We start from the raw sequence: 19,394 nt of genomic DNA on the forward strand, positions 1-19,394 counted from the left end.
GTCAGGGATCATTACCCTGCCTCTCAAATCTAAATCCAGCCCTGGTTTTCTTTTCTCCCAGGTAATTACTACTGCTACTGATTGGCCAGACTGTCTTCACACCTTCCAGGTAAAGGGAGGGTAGAAAAACAGCAGTTGCTGATCCCTGCCATATGTTTTCATGAGTTGCATATTTGATTAAAAAAAAGAAGAATATACATGCAAATGTAATAAAATGAATATATTTCTGTCAACAATGTAATATTCACACCATTCTTATCTCACAGATCATATATTGTGTTATTCCTATTTAAATAGCTAGAAAATGAAATGCCTAGCCTGATTATAAGTGAAGAAAAAAATGGTGGATTGAAATGAAGGACAAACATTGATTTAACAGTTCAGGCCCATATTTGCCCATATTTTGGTGTAAGAGCTGAGCAGGGACCCACCCTCAGTCCTCCTCTCCAGGGAGTACGTGCAGGGGGCCAGGGTGTCTGAAGGCCTCCACAGCACCAGGGCGGTGTTCCTGTACTTCTGTGGGATCTCTGGGGTCCCAGGGCGGTTTGGCAGGCCTGGTCAGACAGGGACAGAGACACAGCGCATGGGTCACACCCAAAATTCACCCAGAATTCACTTTATTTTCAATAGGAGCTCCCAAATGACCACGCACTGGCTTCTGACGAGATTGGAGGTGAAGGACGCTAATTTTTACCCCTGCATTTGAAACCGAAGGTGACATGCAACATGGGACAGGGACAAGGTAGAGGCTCAGAGCACAAATGCAATTCGTTTTAGAAATATGCATCGAAGCAGCCGATGCAAACCACCGTCCCCGTGAGTCACCTTGTCTCATCAGCCAAGCTGGAGACAACGTTTGTCACAGCTGTAATTTATTACCCTCTGAACGAATACCTGGATGGCCTAATGAGGAACGTGTTAGCATTAGCACTATCATTAGCATTACCTATACCCTGGAAGAGCTGGCATAGATCACACTGGGGGGCAGCAGGAACCCAGCCCCACAGCCACTCTCTTCAGGCTCAACAGCCTTCTCCCTCCAGAATCACACTGCATCCGGGCATTTAGCTGACACTAACTTCCAGAGCTACTTACATACACTAGCTTTAAACAGGCAACAAAGAGCTGGTGTCATTAAGGCCACAATAGTAGCCATTAATCCAGAAATATGCATTCATAGTACGTAGTACTTAGAAACTACAGTACATACATAAAACTACAACATAAAGTTAAGCACCATACACAGTAAAATGCATTAAATAAGAAAAAAAGTGTTACATCAAGTCTTACATAGGAGATACTGTATGGACTCATACATACTCTGATAGTGTTGAATTATCACTGGGCATTTTACTGTATAGTCAGAGGGAGACAGTCTGTAAGAAATGGGTTTGTGGATGTAGTTGTAGGTGGAGTGGGGCTTATGAAGCGCGTTAAGATGATGTTTAAACAGGTGTGAGGTTTGCGAGTGTTCCCCTTCGCGCTGAGTGCACTCACGGGCCAGAGAGATGATGCAGGAGCTGGTGACGGTGGCCAGGGGATTGGTGGCCACACACTCGTACAGCCCGGCATCATTCTTGGTGGTCTTCATGATCATCAGCAGCTGCCGGCCGTCTGGACAGGAGATCATGTTCATCCTGGGGTCGATCTCCAGGGGCTTCTTATCTGTGGGGCAAACAGAGAGCATTCTGGGAGTCAGTACACCCTCCCATATGAGACTGCAAACAGAGAGCATTCTGGGAGTTCCAGTGTGCCATCCCATCTGAAAACACAAACAGAGAGGATTCTGGGAGTCTCAGCCTGCCATTCCCAATCCCAACGCATTATCAGTTGGTGGTTTCAGCTAGCTACATTACTTTAGAGGACTGCTTGCTGAATAGTAATACACATCCACCTTACACTGAGTAGTTAAAATGAATAAACCTGTGCACCAACCTGTTACCCACCACAGTTGTGTGCTTTGATCAAAATATGGACTATCTTGCACCGCATGCAACACAAAGATAGCACTGCTCCAACAAGTTCAACAGCAAATGGTAATTCAAATAAATATTGGGGAATCTCTTCATAAGCATACTGGATGCAATGAGATCAACGAGTGAGATGGTCAAAAATGGTTCCTGCTCAAAAAGTATTCCTAAGAATCATTTTCACAGATTGTGTGGCATAATAAATGACTTAAGAAAATCGTGCATAGAATACCCAATATTTTATTTGATGAAAATTTAGGAAACAAGGTAGCCAAATACATTTTATTTCTACCAACAAAGACATTGGACTCTGCGTTGTGTCTAATGCCTCATAGCTATGCTCATATTCACAGCAGATCCTTGTTGAATGTTGCTTTATTTAAACCAAAAGACAGACTAACGAAGCTTACTGTGGGAGCAGCTTTAAGATCCTGGATGTGTTGCCATGGAAACACAGTAAAGTCCCACATCATGTCAGATTTATTTCTTGAAACAAGAAAGCCCACGTCGTTCCACGGTATTGACATAAGTTCTCTGGCTAACTCATTAATCCCACTGTATAAAATACTGTTCTTAAAAACAAAAACATATCTGACAGTCTCGCTGAGAGATGTACTTGAAATATGCAATCTCTTATTGCACAGTAATGTTAAGTAGACACAGAGGTGATGTTTAGCAATATAAACAATACTATATTTAGTATCAGCTAGATCAGCACCTCTGAATATTGAGTTATTGCTTATTATTAAATGCAACATGCACACCATGAAGGTGAAGTCATCCACTAACTGCCTGTGTTCAATGCCTCATAAATGTCATTACTTTGATATTGTACTTTGTAGATCTAATGATCAGAAACTGAATGTATATTGTACATTGCATATGAATGTACAATTACCTGGAATTACGTTTTATGGAGTTACTATGCTTTAAAGGATAACCCAGTACTTTACTAAATAACATCAGGTCATGGCATGGAGTCATATTCAATATTTTCAAAGTTATCCTTAAGGTTGCCTGCGGAGGTTATTTCAAGCCTAATTTCTAACAGAGCTAAAGGATGTGTACTTCTTCACACGGCGAAGTGCTTGATATAATGTTAAGATTATGCAAATCTGACCTTTGGGAGCAGTAGTACTACTGGTTTATTTTCTACTTGATAGTTAGTTGATCGATTAATGTCACTGATTGGCCCAAAATCCCACTCCCCTGCTGTGCCAGCTCAAGATACAAGAACATGGCCCAACAGGATGTGTCACCCGGCAACCCCTTATTCTCCTCCCCTTTGTAAATGTCATGGCATGGCATGGTGTGCTGACCTTTCACCCAAGCAATGCGTGGAGGGGGGCTGCCAGCCGGGAGGCAGCTGAGAGTGACAGGATCTCCCTCCAGAAGGACATGGTCCCTCAACTTGATGTGGAAAACTGGAGGGAAGTCTGAGGAAATGAAAAGAACCGGTATCACTGAGGAAAGAGGCCATGTCTAACACGGAGTACAACCTCAAACAGAGGACAATAAGGTGATGAATATTCATAAACTGTAAGATTGTGCTGGAACCTCCTATAGTTATGAGGTGGAGGTGTAGAGCACGGAGAGCTGTGCACAAGCACTGACCAACTGGCTAGGATGTATTATCTGAGGGGAAGCCTCACATGTAAAAGCACTAGTTAAGAAAAAAAATATATTGTTGGTCCTAGAGTTTTCCCGAGGTGTTATAGTACCTGAGGCTAGACGAGAATATTGCCGACCCCGCAGAGAACCATTCTCTCGAGCGATTGCTGAAGGGATGTCTGGCTGTGACACTGTCTTATCTCTCCGGCCCCTGGTCAGGCCCCATCGATCCCACCTCGACCTGCGCTCGTCTGCAGCTGCCGGTGTACTTTTGGTAGAGGTCTCTGACTGGATGCTGGACATTGACTCGAGGGACTCTGTGGAGGCGGTGGTGCTTGACTGTGAAGTCAGGCCCATCTTCTTCAGATTCACTCCCTCAGAGCTGGTGCGACGCAGGATTGACAGTAGGGGTGTCCTCTTGCTCTCTGGCTTGTCCTTGTCCTCCTGGTTCTTGTCCTCCTTCCGGTCCATCGAATGGCTGCGGATGCGCATGGAGATCCCGGCCACTGTTGACTCAATCTTCTTGCGCATGGCCAGGACGGGCGACTCTGAGGTCTTCTTAGGCTCCCTGATTTCTTCCTCCTGCTGAGGCTCTGATACCCCATCCATCCTCACCATCTCCACCTCCTTCTTGTCCTGGGACCTTGTGCGGCCCATGCCCCAGGACAGCCTGCGTCGGGGTGTGCCAGGCTCAGGAGCAGGTGGCTCCTCCTTCCTCTCGGTAGAGGGAGCTCTCTTCAAGCGCAGGGAGAGCCTCTTCATGAAGCTGCTGTCCTTCGAAGCTTCCCGGAGATCCTGGACAGACTTTGACTTCTCCTCTAGCCTCCTGGAAAATTCCGGCTTGACAAACTGCAGAGGAGCACCGGTTGGCCCTGGGCGATAAATCTCTTCCCCAGCAGTGGGAACATCGACTGAAGGCTTCTCCTCCCCTTTGGATCTAGTCAGGAGCTTCAGGCTACGTGTCAGGGATGATTCCCTCTTTTTGAACCTGGACTCAAATACCTCCTCAGAGGTGATGTCTTTGATGTCCTGCCCAGGGCCTGGTTCCATTGGAAGGGATGGCTGGGTGGAAGTCTTGGTGGGACTGGGTTCCTTCACTGGCTGTTCAGTGGATGCCACTCTTGAAAAGACTGCAGGGTGTTCAGTCCATGAGGAAGGTTCTGGCTGAGATGGAGTTGGGGTGGGAATTGGGGTAGCGGCGATTGTGGGTGCAGTGGATGCAGGCGCAGGGGCATTAGCAGGCTGGAGAGATGGGACCATGATAGTCTGCATGATGCTGGCATATGCAGAGGTCCTACCATCGGGCAGAGTAACACGGGTAGGTGGGGAGGGGGTTATAATTGTTGGGATAACAGGCGGTGGCGCCTTTGTAGCAGGGGCCACAGGCATCACAATCACAGAGCTCTGCAACCTCTCTTCTTCCTCTTCCATCCTGATGGCAGAATTCTCCTCCTGACTTCCATCCTTTACTTTTCCTTCCTCCTCTTCTTCTTCCACTGTTCTGGGAGTCATCTCAGACACACTCTCACATTCTTTGGTTGCTTCTTCTTCTCTTTCTTCCTCTAACATGCTCATATTTCTCTCCGGAAGAACGGTAGCATCACCCTGTCCTGACACACCATCTGCCTGGTCTTCTTCCAAATCTCTTTCCCTTTCCTCTGAGGAGTCTCTTGTCATTCTGCTGCTGATCACCTCCTCCTGCTCATCTAGTTCGGGGGTGGGTGGTTTGGAGAGGTCTTTTGGAGTGGTTGGGAGGGAGTCCAGCTTGGGCTGCTCTGTAAGAGCAGACATGGATGGGGCTTCCTGCAGTCTCCGCTCCTCTATCTGAGCCAAGGGGATCTCTAAGGGTGCCCCGGAGCGCCTGTGGAGGGGGATGGGTTCAGCGTCGCCCTGGCTGAAGGAGGCGCTCTTGCGGAGCACCTTGGTCTTTGGGGTGTCGTCCCTTGGGCTGTCACTGGAGGCCGCCCGAGTCAGAGGCATGACACCGAGCCGGGACGGGCGCACGTACCGATCCAGCGAAGAGTATCGCTTCTCCTCGCCCATGCCCAGAGTCTCCAGCAGAGGGCCCCGGAGGCCACTCATCTTGTTGTCGACAGATCCACCTCTCAGCAGCCGTTGCCTCATGAGCTCCAGTTTCAGCGCGTAGTCCTCCTGGCTCATCTTTCCCGTGCCAGGACTTGGGCTCCGGCGTGGAAGCTCCATGGAGACGGCCTTTTTCAGGACTTTTCTCCCATCCTCTGTCGTTTCCTCACCGGCGCCTTCCTCTGGCTTGATGTGGAGGAGCAGGGCACTGTCGGCGGAGCTCCCTCTCCGCAGCTCCCCCCTCCGGCGAACTCCTTCGCCTTTTTCCGAATCCATGCTCGAACTCTTGCGCAGGGGTCTCTTCGGCTGATCTGGTCTCTTGGCAGCCTCCGCGGTTTCCTCGTCTGAAGATCCCCCTTCCTCTTCCTGTGTGGCTCTTTTCCTGGCCCTCCCCCTCCCCACCGTCTCACCACCATCCTTCTCTGATGGCTCGCACTCCATGAGCATCACGCCCTGGGCACTTTGGCCCACTCCTTCGACAGTGCCGTTGGGCCTGCCTTCCACTTCCTCATCCCCTGGAATCTCAGTCAGAGACATTCGGGACCCAGAGAAGTCCATGATGTGTGGCATGGGGATGAAAGGCAGCTCATCGATGTCTTCATCAGAGTCGGAAGATGAGGACACTGGAGGGGAGCCCTCTTTGAGATGCCTTGGAACGGCAATGGAGATATGGCTGGAGGAGTCGTCCAACAGCTCGGGAATGGACCTCATTACCATTTTGGATTTGTAACTGATGAGTGAGCGCTGCAATATACGCAAGAGCAAAATAAAGGCATTTGTGAGGTCAATTACATTTATGCTTTTATGTTAAAGTTATACCAGTCGGTGACACCTTCCTTACCTGCCACTTTCTTCTGGATAAAAACTGTTTGAGGCTCTCTGTGCTGATGCTCTTCCCCTTTGTCAACATCTGTAAGAAAAAAAAAGTATTTTAACAATGTTCATCTGCATATGATGAAGGTTATATGTAATCATGCAAGACCAAATCGTAACCAAAACTCCATCGACAGCCATTCATTAAAATGCACTTTTAGAAGAGTACTGAAGTGCTGAGAATGGTCATTTATGAAGATATGGTCACATATAATTATAAATAAGGGTGAACAAATGGCCACTAAATTCAAACTTAAAGAATTCCCTGATGAATTATTACGTTGTCACACCCAAGCAATATTCAAGCAATTGCAGAAATCCAAGTGATCATAGCTGACAGATTTACAAATGTCAAATTGAGTAAAAACTGATTGCCTATAATTAGTTGCACAATAGCCTGCTCAGTCTTCTTCCATTTCATATACACTATTACTGATGTAAATGGCACATTCACCATAGAGGAATTTGGCAGAGTTACCAGGAATCCTCTTAGCATTTTATATTAGCACAGGATTACATAGCTCAAAACAAATTCTGTATAATTTCATTAAAACAACAATGTTGCTTTCCACACTGATTTTTTTAACAAAATATGTTCAGACATACAAACATTTGTCTAATGCACTGATACTAACATAATCTCTGACAATATACAGATAATTAATATTTCCCTGTTCTATGAACGCTTACAGTATGTTTTTGCGTTAAAGTCTGTTGACATAATGATGCAGTGGAGATTATACTGTCTTTTCTAATGTCGTCATTGGTTTCGCCCACCTTAAACCATGGGTGCCGGAGACATTCGTTAGCATCAGGTCTCCTGAAAAACATTTTTTTTTTATTGAGATGAGATACCATTCGGAAGCATAGGGAAAATAAGAAATGATAATGTGGCCTGTTGTATGAACAAACAGAGAGTCATAAGAGCTGAAGGGCCCTGAGAACAGCGTGGGGGGACACTCACAGTCTCTCCGCCACCAGCAGTTTGATGACAAATCCTTTAGCTTCCCTGCACAGGTCCGCGAACATGCTCTCCTCAAACGCAACGTTGTAGTTTCTGATGTTGAGCACAGTGCTGCGGTCGTTCTCCCCGGCGAAGGGAGAGACCCCAGTGAGACTGAAAAATGGACCAGACTTTTATCAGTTCTGACAGCCCAGTTTTGCTCTGAACATAATAGCACAGCAGCAAGCAGTGATTACAGGGTCCGGGCTGTCAGCTCAACACTCCACTGCATTTCAACCATGTCCATGTACACTCTCAGACAAAAATGGGTCTTTGTCTGGAAGCTTTCACATTGCACACCTATGATAGAGGGTTCCAGAAAGAACTGAAAAGGGTTCCTCTATAGAGACAAACCAACTGAGCGTTTTCTGAGAGTGTAGCAAAATCCCATGAATCATCAATGTTATAGTGTCTGATAATTATATACGCAGTTTCATGCTGACGAGATCAGTTTATGCATGATTATTTGCACATACTGCAATGTCATTGACTGTTAGCCACTTCCTTCACAATCTAGCTTGAGTAGGACTTTCACACTCGAATGCTGAAGGAATGCAGTTTAGCAATCAATGACTTAAATTATGCACTTCAGTGCATTAACACAGAAAACCAGCAGACACCGTGGCTATGAATTTGAGGTGTTAGAGCCCAATGCAACGGCCCAACATAATGTTTCATATCAAAATCACCTATGCTTCACAAGGAGGCCATTTCTGACCATTATTTTCTGATAAAAAATTGGGCTGAACACCTTTCCATGCTAGTTGGGAGAAGAGCTTAGGAAACATAATGTTGTGAGACCAATCATTCTTAGGACATTGATTTAAACATATAAAAACAGTGAATAGTACTCGTCTCAAATGGGCCACAACAGACAGTGGGTGGCAGATTTAGGCTAAGATCAATAGACAAATCTGCCCCTAGAGGCTTTTAGTGCAATGAGCACTTTGTCAGTACTGTGAAAATCTGCCCTTCCAGATTCGTGAAAATCTGCCCTTCCAGATTCCATACTCAAGAGTAACCCACTGTGTAACTGAAAGACAAACTTACCAAAGATAAGTCATGACTCCGATAGGCCTGTGAACAAATTGTAAATAGTAAAATATGAGTAAATACACATAAAAATATAACATATACATGATGTGCTGTACCACAGATTATTATTATGATACATTTTTTTCACTAGGAGCTGTCATGTACCAGATGTCTGTTGCCTTGGAGACGGGTGTTTGGTTAACAATTTCTGGGGCAACAAATTCAGGAGTGCCGTATTTGCAGTACTGAGCCTCGTCGGGCGTGAGCTCCATAGCGTTCCCGAAATCACAGATCCGGATCTGTTCCCCGCCGGAATCTGCCATGAGGATATTTTCCGGCTGAAAGGGAAGGCAGGGACAGTCGATCAAGCGCCCTCAGCTATGCCACAAAGCAACTTAACAATGACACAGAAAATCACCCTCAGCTATGCCACAAATCAACGCAACGATGGGACCGAAAATCACCCTCAGCTATGCCACAAAGCAATATAACAATGACACTGAAATTCACCCTCAGCTATGCCACAAAGCAACATAATAATGACACTGAAAATCACCCTCAGCTATGCCACAAAGCAATGCAACGATGACACTGATAATCACCCTCAGCTATGCCACAAAGAAACATAACGATGTGACTGAAAATCACCCTCAGCTATGACACAAATAAACGCAACGATGGGACAGAAAATCACCCTCAGCTATGCTACAAAGCAACATAACGATGACACTGAAATGCTGCTGCCTGCGTCAGATCTTGATATTTACCTTTATGTCCAGGTGCATAATGTTGTTCTGGTGGAGGTATCCCACTCCCTCCAGCAGCTGCCTCACAATGGACCGTATCTGCAGGAATAAACACAATACATTAATACTAACATTTGTACTATAGTGCCACCCCCAGGCAGTACCTGTAAAAGGACCGTGCATAGTTCTCCAGGGCCCTGCTAGTTAATGTGCAAGTCCCACTGCAGAGTGCAACATTAAACCTTCTCTCACACGCCACCCTCTCAGGGAAACCCCTGAGACACACTCACCTCAGACTCCATCACGCTCGACTTCTTCGTCAGTTTTTCCAGGAACTCTTCGTGACATCTTCGCATCAGCAGTCAAGGACAAAAAAAAAATGGTTCCAACTTGAATCCAGTGAGCACGGTGCTGAGAGTGAGCTAGTCTGAAGTTTAACCTTCAGGAGCACCACACAGGCCCACTGTGGCCCAGCGGAGGAAACATTCTCTAAGTGATTCTGACAAGCAGGAACAAAGAGGCTCCCACCGGAGTTTTTTTTTGGGCTGGCTCCCCGCCCGCTGGGGGGGCTGGGGGGGGGGGGGAGGATGCAGTTTTGGGCTGGCTCACCATCCAGGTGTGAAGCAGGTATTTGATAATGGCAGCAGCTGGTGCCTTCTGAGAGACGTGTGAATCTAATCTGGAAAAATATGATTCATTCCCAGAGGCCCCAGCTGGCTCACAGAGCAGTGACCCTGCTCTAGATACCAAGGAGCAGCACTGAGCGACACTGAGCGATGGACACATTAGCCCTGACACCCTGTTCTCTCTCTCACTGCTCTTAAGAAGTGTTTTATTCTTGTGGTGAGACTTAAAATCTTCTCAGGTAGAAAAAAGGTGAAAGGTGAATTTGTCTTACCCCACTGGCACATCTTGAAATTAGTAAAACTGTTACCTCACTGCCCTACTGAAAGCTCACTGCCCCAGCTCAAGCTAGGTTTTGAAACAGCTGGTGGCTGGTTGACTAGCTACCAGCTCTGATAAGCTTCCAGCACTAGCTGGCTGACCAGCTCATACCCAGCTAGACCAGCTCAATTGTCAAAATGGTCAAGCTGGCATAGCAGCATTATATAGCAGGGTGGCAATGGTTTTGCTGAGCATGGATGGGTGCGAGGTCAGAAAGGATACAGCTCAGTGATGACGATGACGGCGTTCTTCTTCTCGAAGGCGTCGTGGAAGTAGACGATGCGCTGGTGGTCCAGCCGGGAGAGCAGAGACATCTCGCGCAGGGCAGAGGTCTTCTTCTTGGCGCGAGCGCTCATGAACTTCGCCGCAAACTCTGCCTTCCCCGCTTTCTCCGTCACGCGCTTCACGTAGGAGAATGCGCCTCTGGAACAAAAGCAGCGCTCCGTTCAAAAGGCCCATCATTTCACTTCACATTAAATATGAACATTAAATAAGCACAGCACAAAAGCAAAGCAATGTCTTTATTCGGCTGTTTAACTGCAGATAGGTCCAGATCAGCTCAGTTCAAAGGGCGGGGGTGTAAACAAGTGTGGAGAATTCTGGAACAAAATAAGTACAAATAGGTGGATGAACCTCACAAAACAAAATGTAAAAAAAAATCTATTCATTTATTCTACTTCAAGTCTGCCTTGATTTGTTTCAACTACCTCTGACTGAACTGGTTAACTAGCTACCAAGGAATGGTTTATTATCAAAGAAAACTATATGAAAAAATATATATAGCACCTCCAAGATCCAGAAGTCAATTTTTGTTCCCTGAAGTGAACATGAGCCTCTGGTCTTAATCTCAAGATATTATACTATGCCGAAAGCAACACTAGGAAGGACATTGAATAAAATGAAATAAATATTATTTTTACTGTAAAATGTTTCTCATCCAAGACACTTGTATTATGCCAAAAAAGATTTTAAATTCAGCTCACATGAACAACATTTGTACAATTTGTTTCTGCCCTGCAGAGGAAATGGCCTGTTCTTTGTGAGTAATGGTGGGCAATATTAATGTTATTCCTTTGTGCTAAGGTTAACACCAGGCCTCCCGTCTGTAGTACAACTCACCCGCAGCATTCAAATCACAGCAGTCAATGGCCTGTATCCAATGACATTTCTTTGACCTTGATGGAAATATAAGTGCTACACCTTTTTCTTTATAAACTCAGTTTGGCAAATTAGTTTTATATTACTGAACTTGGAATACTATTTAATTGTTGTATTTGGTCAAAATAAACACAAATATACTTGTATAGTGATGTCATATGTCCAGAGGCTAAACTTATGAGTTGAGTATTTTATACCATTTATTCATAATTCTAAGCATAGTTTAATATTGTGCTTCTTTTCCTTAAGTGCAGTGGTCTGAAACTATAGGAAATATTTGTAACTGAAAATAAGATTATCTTAATTTTTTCAAGAATAATGGGGTAATGTACACATCTGAAACCTTATGTCTGTTATCTGATGTGAATGTTCCTGCTTTAGGCCTCAAACCTCTGCCCCGATAGCTGCAATCGCAATGCTGCCAGATCGTCAAAAACTTCTGCTCGTATCTAAAATATCCTTCATCTCGTACAAAAGCAGTCTGTGGTAATCTAAAACACTAAAAATATATGAATATTTCAATATTAAAAGCTGTAGAAACTGAACTGTCTCTTTAAGGGTTGTTGTTGTTCTTGTTGTTGACTGAATGCCAGCCAGGAGGCCTTTCCGGCTGCAATTTTAGCAGTTACATAATACAGGGCCCACATAACCGCCTAAAATGATTCAAAATAACTGGAGGAGTATCCAAAAAATAGATTTAACAGGATGAAACAGAGGGAATAGAGAGATAAGTAATTCAGCATTTGTGCTGTATATGTTATGTGAGCAGTCATAACCCACTGTGCCGATATTTCATAATTTTCTGCAGAATAACTAAGCTATAATATAATAAGCTACTGTATGTCTTCTATTTTTTGTAATGAAAGAAAACCTTAGATGTCAAGTTTTGGCGCTGGTATGTTTGTCAAATTAAACATCAATTTCATTCAGGCTTTTTAGAAAAAAAAAATGCACTGTTGTTGCATTTTGAGGGGCTCAGTCTCTGACCCTTACCCCCTACAAACTGGAGTCCCGCAGGGCTCAGTTCTTGGTCCTCTCCTCTTCTCGCTATACACCATGTTTCTTGGTTCTGTTATATCTTCCCATGGCTTTTCTTACCACTCTTACGCCGATGACACCCAACTCTTTATTTCCTTCCCTCCGATGCCCAGGTCACCACACAGATCTCTGCCTGCTTGGCTGATATCTGTGTGGATGACTTCCCACCACCTGAAGCTTAACCTTGCCAAAACTGAGCTTCTCTACATCCCTGCTAAGTCCGACAATCGACCTCTCACTGACTGTTGAGGACTTTGTAGTTTCCTCCTCCCATACGGCAAAGAATCTTGGGGTGACTCTTGAACTGCCTCACCCTGGCACAAGTATCCTCCACTGCCAGAACCTGCAGGTTCTTCCTCTACAATATACGCCGTATCCGCCTAACAGAGAAAGCCACCCAGCTCCTAGTCTAGGCACTCGTCATTTCCCACCTGGATTACTGCTACTCCCTCCTAGCCGGTCTCCCAGCTTGTGCCATCAAGCCCCTCCAGCTGGTCCAGAATGCTGCAGCCCGTCTGATCACCAGTCAGCCCAGGTCGGTTCATGTCACCCCACTCCTCATTGGCCTCCACTGGCTTCCTATTGCCGCACACATCCGTTTCAAGGCCCTAGTGTTGGCATTTCAGGCTGCTAAGGGGACTGCCCCACCTTACATACAATCCTTAATCACTCCCTACTCCCCAGCTAGACCACTCCGGTCTGCCAGCTCTGGTCGCCTTATGGTTCACTCACTAAGAGCACCTGGTGGTCGAGCTGCACGTTCACGCCTGTTTTCCATTCTGCTTCCTCAGTGGTGGAATGACTTGCCTACCACTGTCAGGACAGCAGAATCCCTCCCCCTATTTCGATGCAGACTAAAAACACACTTTTTCAAACTGTACCTTAGTTCTACCTCCTGATTTCCCCCGCCCCCCTTTCTGATATCCCTATCCCTCTTGTCTAACCCCCCCCCCAATAAAAATTGCACTTATGATGACTATATGTTTAGAACAACACTTTGTGTATTTTACTAGTTATGGATGTGATGCTTTAACTTGTGGAAGAACCTATGCACTTGTAAGTCGCTTTGGATTAAAAGTGTCTGCCAAATTACTAAAATGTTTTAAAAAATGTTGCCGCTGTTTTATTTATATGATATAATTTATTTTTTCTGAAGGGCTTTTTCACTCTGACCCAGAACAGACAGCAGTCCAGTGATAAACGCACAGATGCAGCACAGTCACTGGAGTGAAGGGAGATCTGGGATCAGGGCCCAGCATTAGAAACGCACAGACGCAGCACAGTCACCGAAGTGAAGGGAGATCTGGGATCAGGGCCCAGCGTTAGAAATGCAGACGCAGGCTGAATCTTAGAGCGCCCAGCAGAGCCTGAGATAATGGGGAAACAGGGTGGCTTCACACTCAATGCGGCTCAGTTCACACAAACAGCACCGTTCCTTTCTCACGCTAATACAGTTTCCCCAGCATCTGATTCTGTGGACAAGGCCTGAGCAGCCCAGAGCTGATGCATATATATCTTACATTGCCCTCAAGATTGAATATTGTATATTCCTTGTGCCTCTGCTGATTAAATGGCACAATACAATAAATCAATTGTTTGTTCTCATGCAGGGTCTTTGGGCTGTCTGTCAAGAAATTATCAGAGAGGCAATATCAGGTATCATAAAAATCAGAGAGTGAATAATCGCAACATTAGTAAACAAGTATTTGAATGTACAGTGGGCTCTAGAATTATTGGCGCCGTTCATGAAGAAATAAGGTTGCATATGGTAGACAATGCAGATAATAATTTCAGGAAGACTTTTCTTATAATTTGTGATATGGTTAGATTACAGATTTGTTTTCACTGAACCATTTCTGTGTGGATTATAATGTATGTCTGCAGTCACTGTCCTGCTGGAAAATCCATCCACACCCAAGTCTCAGCTTCCTAGCAGAAAGTTCCTGCCAGAATTTCCTGGTACCAACTCCGCCTCCATACCAACCAATTATTTGGAAGGGTTGCACAAAGAGCCCTTACTGATCAAAATAAACAGAACCAAGTGTCTGCTGGTGAGATTACCAAACCTCAGTGGAATTATGACTAGAAGTGCTATGGTCAGATGTGACCAAAATTGAACTGACATTGAATTGACATGTTGCAAAAGACAAATGCACACAAGAAGCACCACCTCATACCTACAGTCAAATTTTCCAGGACAATGACTCAAAATCCACACAGCAAAGGCCATCTCAGTCTCCAGAGTTACAGTGGAGGCCATATGTATTTGGATAGTTGGTACAATGTATATTCTTTTGGCTCTGTATTCCAGCATATTTTAATTTAAATGAAACAGTGAATGTGAGGTTATAATAAAGAATGTCCCCTTTAATTTGAGGGTATTTACATCCATATCATGTAAAGCATGTAGGAATCGTGTTTTCTATACATAGTAATTGGACGGTTGGCTTCTCAGCTGCTTCTGAATAGTGTATTCAATCGTTTTCTTAGTGCAGCTTTCAGTATCTAGTCTTGATTCTAGGCTTTTGATTGCCTTTAGTGTCTTTGATTGGTGTTTGTCAACATGAAGCCCAGCTTTGCTCCTATGAGAGTCATTATGACGGCCTTCATAAAAAGAAGGGCCTGTCAGCATTAAAGACACAGAGAAAATTCCCTCCGGATCTTAATTATGTCACACGAGCGGCCTGCCTCTACTGGCCCAGCGAGTGAAAAATTCCCATCAGCGTCATCAGTCAAAACTGCTAGCCTGTGCTACTTCTACATCATCATGACAAGTGAAGCATCTAATGAGGCTTTTTCCCTGGGTTTGTAGAAGGAAATGATGCATGATGGGAAATGGAGTCCACTATAAATAACTCCTCCACAGACATGAGACTCATGGGGGGGCACTTATCTCCTGGGACCGTGGTTCACTGGCGGCTCACCTCCCGATCTCCTTGTGTATGTCGTAGTAGTCAGTCAGCCTGCGCATCTTCCTCAGAACGCTCTCCTCATCCTCCATAGCCTCCTCTGTCTCCGGTGGGGCTGCAGGACACACACGCTCCAGTCAGAGAGGAGATTACAGGGTCGCTCACACAAACACAGTCTAAACTTTACTTCCAATTCACAATCCCTCAATGTTCTTTTTTCAGAAAAGCAGACAAAGGGCTGTACTCTATAAAAACCCATACATGGGTAATTGTTTTGAATAAAACAATGTAAGTATAAAATATAATCAATAAAATAGACTATAGAATGAAACCACATGGATATTTAGATGCACATTTTCATATATGCGTGATAATTGTCATATTTTGCACAGTTTGACCCTCACTGATACTCTTAACAGGGCATTATGGGATTGGCTGCCTTTGTCACAGTACTGTAAAAAGGCAAAAAAGATGAGACAGCCATGGTGGTCTCCTCCACCCCTGTTATGACTATAAATGTGATTTAGTATTTGCCATTACAGTAATACAGTAATAATAATGACCTAACTCTTATTTCCACATTTAAAAGGGCCCACAAAAAATCTAACTTAATCACATTAATAGTTTTATGTGCTGTAAGACAGCAGTTTAAGATTTATTGCATGCTGAATAAAGAGCCAGCACTAGATTTGCATTACAAATCAAATGCATTAAACATTCCCTCCTTGTAAAGGATCCAAGGTCAAATATCTGATCTTCGGTACTGAAAGACAATGACATGAAGAAAAAATTGGGATTAGGCTGACAAATGGTAGGCACTTGCATCTAAAAGCTGCATCTAGTTCTTACCTGTGTGCAGGTGGTTCAGATGAGGCTCTTACCTGTATGTACGGTGAGCTCTGCCTTGCAGGACACGACCCCAGCCTGGTTTTTGGCCGTGCAGGTGTACACTCCAGAGTCCTCCTCCTGGATGTTGAGCACCACCAGGGAGCATTCGCTGTCATCGTACACAAAGGAGAAGTGGCTGCTCTCCGACAACAGCGTATCGTTCTGGAACCAACCAATCAATCAATCAATCGTTGGAATCTGATTTATTTTACCAGGAAATAGTCCCATTGAGATTTACATCTCTTTTACAAGGGAGTCCTGGCCAAAATGGCTTATTGTTATTACCAATTGTACCTTTAAAATGCAACTATCATCCTGTATGAGCTAAATAACATATCTATGCTCCATGTCTAGAAGTGAAAGGAACAGCACAACGACTGCTCAAAGAAGACATTTTAACCAAAGCACTGTTCAATATTTCATGCAGTTATGTTCTTACGCTATAAACAGCGGGAGGGAGGGCTATGAACATTACAGTAGAAAGCAAGGACGCATCGAGAGATAAATCCAGAGACTAGGTGAGTTTGAAGCAGCTCGTGATGGAGAACTACACAAATCTTCTGGGTGAAAGTAAAAAACAAAGTGAGAGATATGTCCACACAGAAGGAGCCAATATTTAACAATAGCAAGCAGGAGGCCTCTGGGGAAACTGTGGGTGTAAAGAGAGTGGGAGAGATTTTGACTGGGGCCTCCTGAAGATTGCAGAGCGAAACTGCCTGCATGTCACAGAGAGAAACCACCTGTGTTTCACAGAGAGAAACCACACGTGCGTCACAAAGAGAAACCGTCTGTGTGTCAGAGAGAGACCGTCTGTGTGTCTCAGAGAGAAATTGTATGTGTGTCACAGAGAGAAACCGTATGCGTGTCACAGAGAAACAGCCACATGATGTCTTTAACTAAGGATCTCTACCTTGTACCACATGATGTCTGGGACGGGTTTTCCCTCGACGACCACTACGAAGCGAGGAGTCTCTCCCACCTGCACATCCAGGTCCTCCATGATGGACTCAAACGTGGGGGGCACTGCGAGGTCAGCAGGAACAGGGGAGGTCAGCACAGTAACAATATTGTACAACACATACACACCAGGTCCACCAGGCCCACTCACACACATTATCTTATATCAGACCAAGTGTCAGGTACTAGAGAGCAATGAGTTAGAGTGACAGAGAGTGAGAGAGAGATAGAGAAAGGGAGAGACACAGATATAGCGTGTTGTGTTTACCGGCCATCTCCAGTGTGAGTATACAGGAGTCGCTGCCCAGCGCGTTGCTGGCCATGCAGATGATCTGGCCCACGTCTGAGCTCCTCATCCTCACCATCTTCAGTGTGTGCTGGTCATCGTCTGGCATGCTCATCTCACACACGCCCGGCCTGTGCTCCAGAGCCACGCCCTGCCTGGGGGCCAGACAGCCATGATGTCATCACTACCACCAATTCAACAATATCAGTGATGTGATCACTACCGCAAACTCATCATCATCAATGATGCCATCACTACTGCCAACTCAACATCATCAGTGATCTCATCACTACTGTCAACTTATCATTATCACCATCAATGATGTCATCATTTCCACCAACTCAACATCATCAGTGATGTCATCACTACCGGCAACTCGTCATCAATGATGCTATCACTACTGTCAACTCAACATCATCAGTGATGTCATCACTACCATCAACTCAACATCAGTGATGTCATCGCTACCGCCAACTCATCATCAATGATGACATCACTACCGCCAACTCATCATCATCAATGATGTCATCACTGTTCAATCTGATTATCCAAATAAACAGCCCATGTAAAGCATGGATATATCAATGAAATGTATTATTATTATAATTATTATTATTACTATCATTATTATTATTATTATTATTGTTATCACTATTAGCACCTCTGGAAATCTATACTCCTATGACTGAAGATATATAACCAAACAACAATGCTTCACATGTTGACATTTTTACTAGAAGCGTTAATGCCAAATGAGTCACAGATTGCAAGACAACAGTCATTAGTTGGTTTATTATGTACACCCCAACAACCAACGGCCCTGCGGAACAAGGTGGGTCGAGTTTTTATTTCTGTAATCAAAAGCATTATGTGATCAATTATGCATTGGGTAGCAACAGCATACTGCAACCTTCAGGCTGGCAGGGTAACAGGTTACTACTGATCAGTATTCAGACATATTACTACTATTCAATTTCATTATTTTTAACAGTGGTCCTATAGGAAGCAATTAAGTTTGAATCATTTTTTATCCTTTATTTAACCTGGGGAGATCCATTGAGAAAGTCTTTTGCAAGGATGTCCTGGGAGAAATGCCAGGGAGAACAGTTGCAAGTGGGCAGAGAGAGAACAGGGGTAAAGCCCCTAGAGTAGATTTTCGGTTAATGGCCTTGCTCAAGAGCCTAACAGCAGAGTTTTTTTTTAATTTTTATTCAGGGACCCAAATTCACCTCCAGATGCAGGTCATCAGCCCCATATGCCGATCGGGGGTTCGAACCAGCAACTCTACAGCTGCCAGTCTAATACTCTACCACCAGGCCATGCCATGAGGCTACCTTTGGCCATTCATCATCCTAGTCATCTATTGAACAGCACTTCTTTAACATAAGCGTCTTATAGTCAATCATTTAGTGTTGTAGTCAATAAGTTACTCATTCTGTATTCATATCTGTATTCACTGTTTTTTCCTTTTCCGTGTGAAGCCATTGATACTGAATTTTGTGTGTGCCTGCAAGTGTCGGGAGCACAGCTATTTTTCATTCTCCTCCAATCAGAGACTGATACAGCCTTGGAACAGCAGGTGAGCGGAATCTCTCACCAATCAGTGACATCCAGTAATCAATCCATTAACTGCCCATTAATTCAGAATTAATTCACGAATAATGACTCACTTCTTCCAGGTGACGGCTGCCTGGACGTGGTTGAGTGTGACAGTGATGCTGACAGACTGGTTCTCCACCATGTACACCACGTCGGGTTTATCCGTGATGACTGGGGCCTCTCGAAGGTACGGGCCTGTGGGGAACAGAACCAGAACCAGAACCAGAACCGTAACCGGCCCTGTGGTTAACCAGCGCTCTGTTCTGGTTTACACATGACACACACTATTACCCT

The 19,394-nt window shown here is 44.8% G+C and overlaps 1 protein-coding gene across 4 annotated transcripts in view; it reads right to left on the reverse strand.

The window, feature by feature from the left end:
- The window catches only part of LOC133116231 (striated muscle preferentially expressed protein kinase-like), an 84,733-nt gene that overhangs the window by 11,137 nt on the left and 54,202 nt on the right, over positions 1 to 19,394 (reverse strand). For all 4 annotated transcript variants that reach the window (XM_061225600.1, XM_061225599.1, XM_061225602.1 and 1 more), the window contains 17 exons: positions 19,172 to 19,295; positions 17,484 to 17,656; positions 17,169 to 17,281; positions 16,252 to 16,420; positions 15,386 to 15,485; positions 10,488 to 10,688; positions 9,611 to 9,668; positions 9,342 to 9,419; positions 8,740 to 8,912; positions 8,590 to 8,616; positions 7,501 to 7,653; positions 7,314 to 7,356; positions 6,505 to 6,573; positions 3,692 to 6,407; positions 3,290 to 3,406; positions 1,498 to 1,665; positions 432 to 554 (listed from right to left, as the gene is read on the reverse strand). In XM_061225600.1, coding sequence (XP_061081584.1) covers positions 432 to 554; positions 1,498 to 1,665; positions 3,290 to 3,406; positions 3,692 to 6,407; positions 6,505 to 6,573; positions 7,314 to 7,356; positions 7,501 to 7,653; positions 8,590 to 8,616; positions 8,740 to 8,912; positions 9,342 to 9,419; positions 9,611 to 9,668; positions 10,488 to 10,688; positions 15,386 to 15,485; positions 16,252 to 16,420; positions 17,169 to 17,281; positions 17,484 to 17,656; positions 19,172 to 19,295 — 4,605 coding nt within the window. The remainder of the gene's footprint in view (positions 1 to 431; positions 555 to 1,497; positions 1,666 to 3,289; positions 3,407 to 3,691; positions 6,408 to 6,504; positions 6,574 to 7,313; positions 7,357 to 7,500; positions 7,654 to 8,589; positions 8,617 to 8,739; positions 8,913 to 9,341; positions 9,420 to 9,610; positions 9,669 to 10,487; positions 10,689 to 15,385; positions 15,486 to 16,251; positions 16,421 to 17,168; positions 17,282 to 17,483; positions 17,657 to 19,171; positions 19,296 to 19,394) is intronic.

This window comes from Conger conger, chromosome 17 (genome assembly GCF_963514075.1).
Source record: "Conger conger chromosome 17, fConCon1.1, whole genome shotgun sequence".
Taxonomy (NCBI): Eukaryota; Metazoa; Chordata; class Actinopteri; order Anguilliformes; family Congridae; genus Conger; species Conger conger.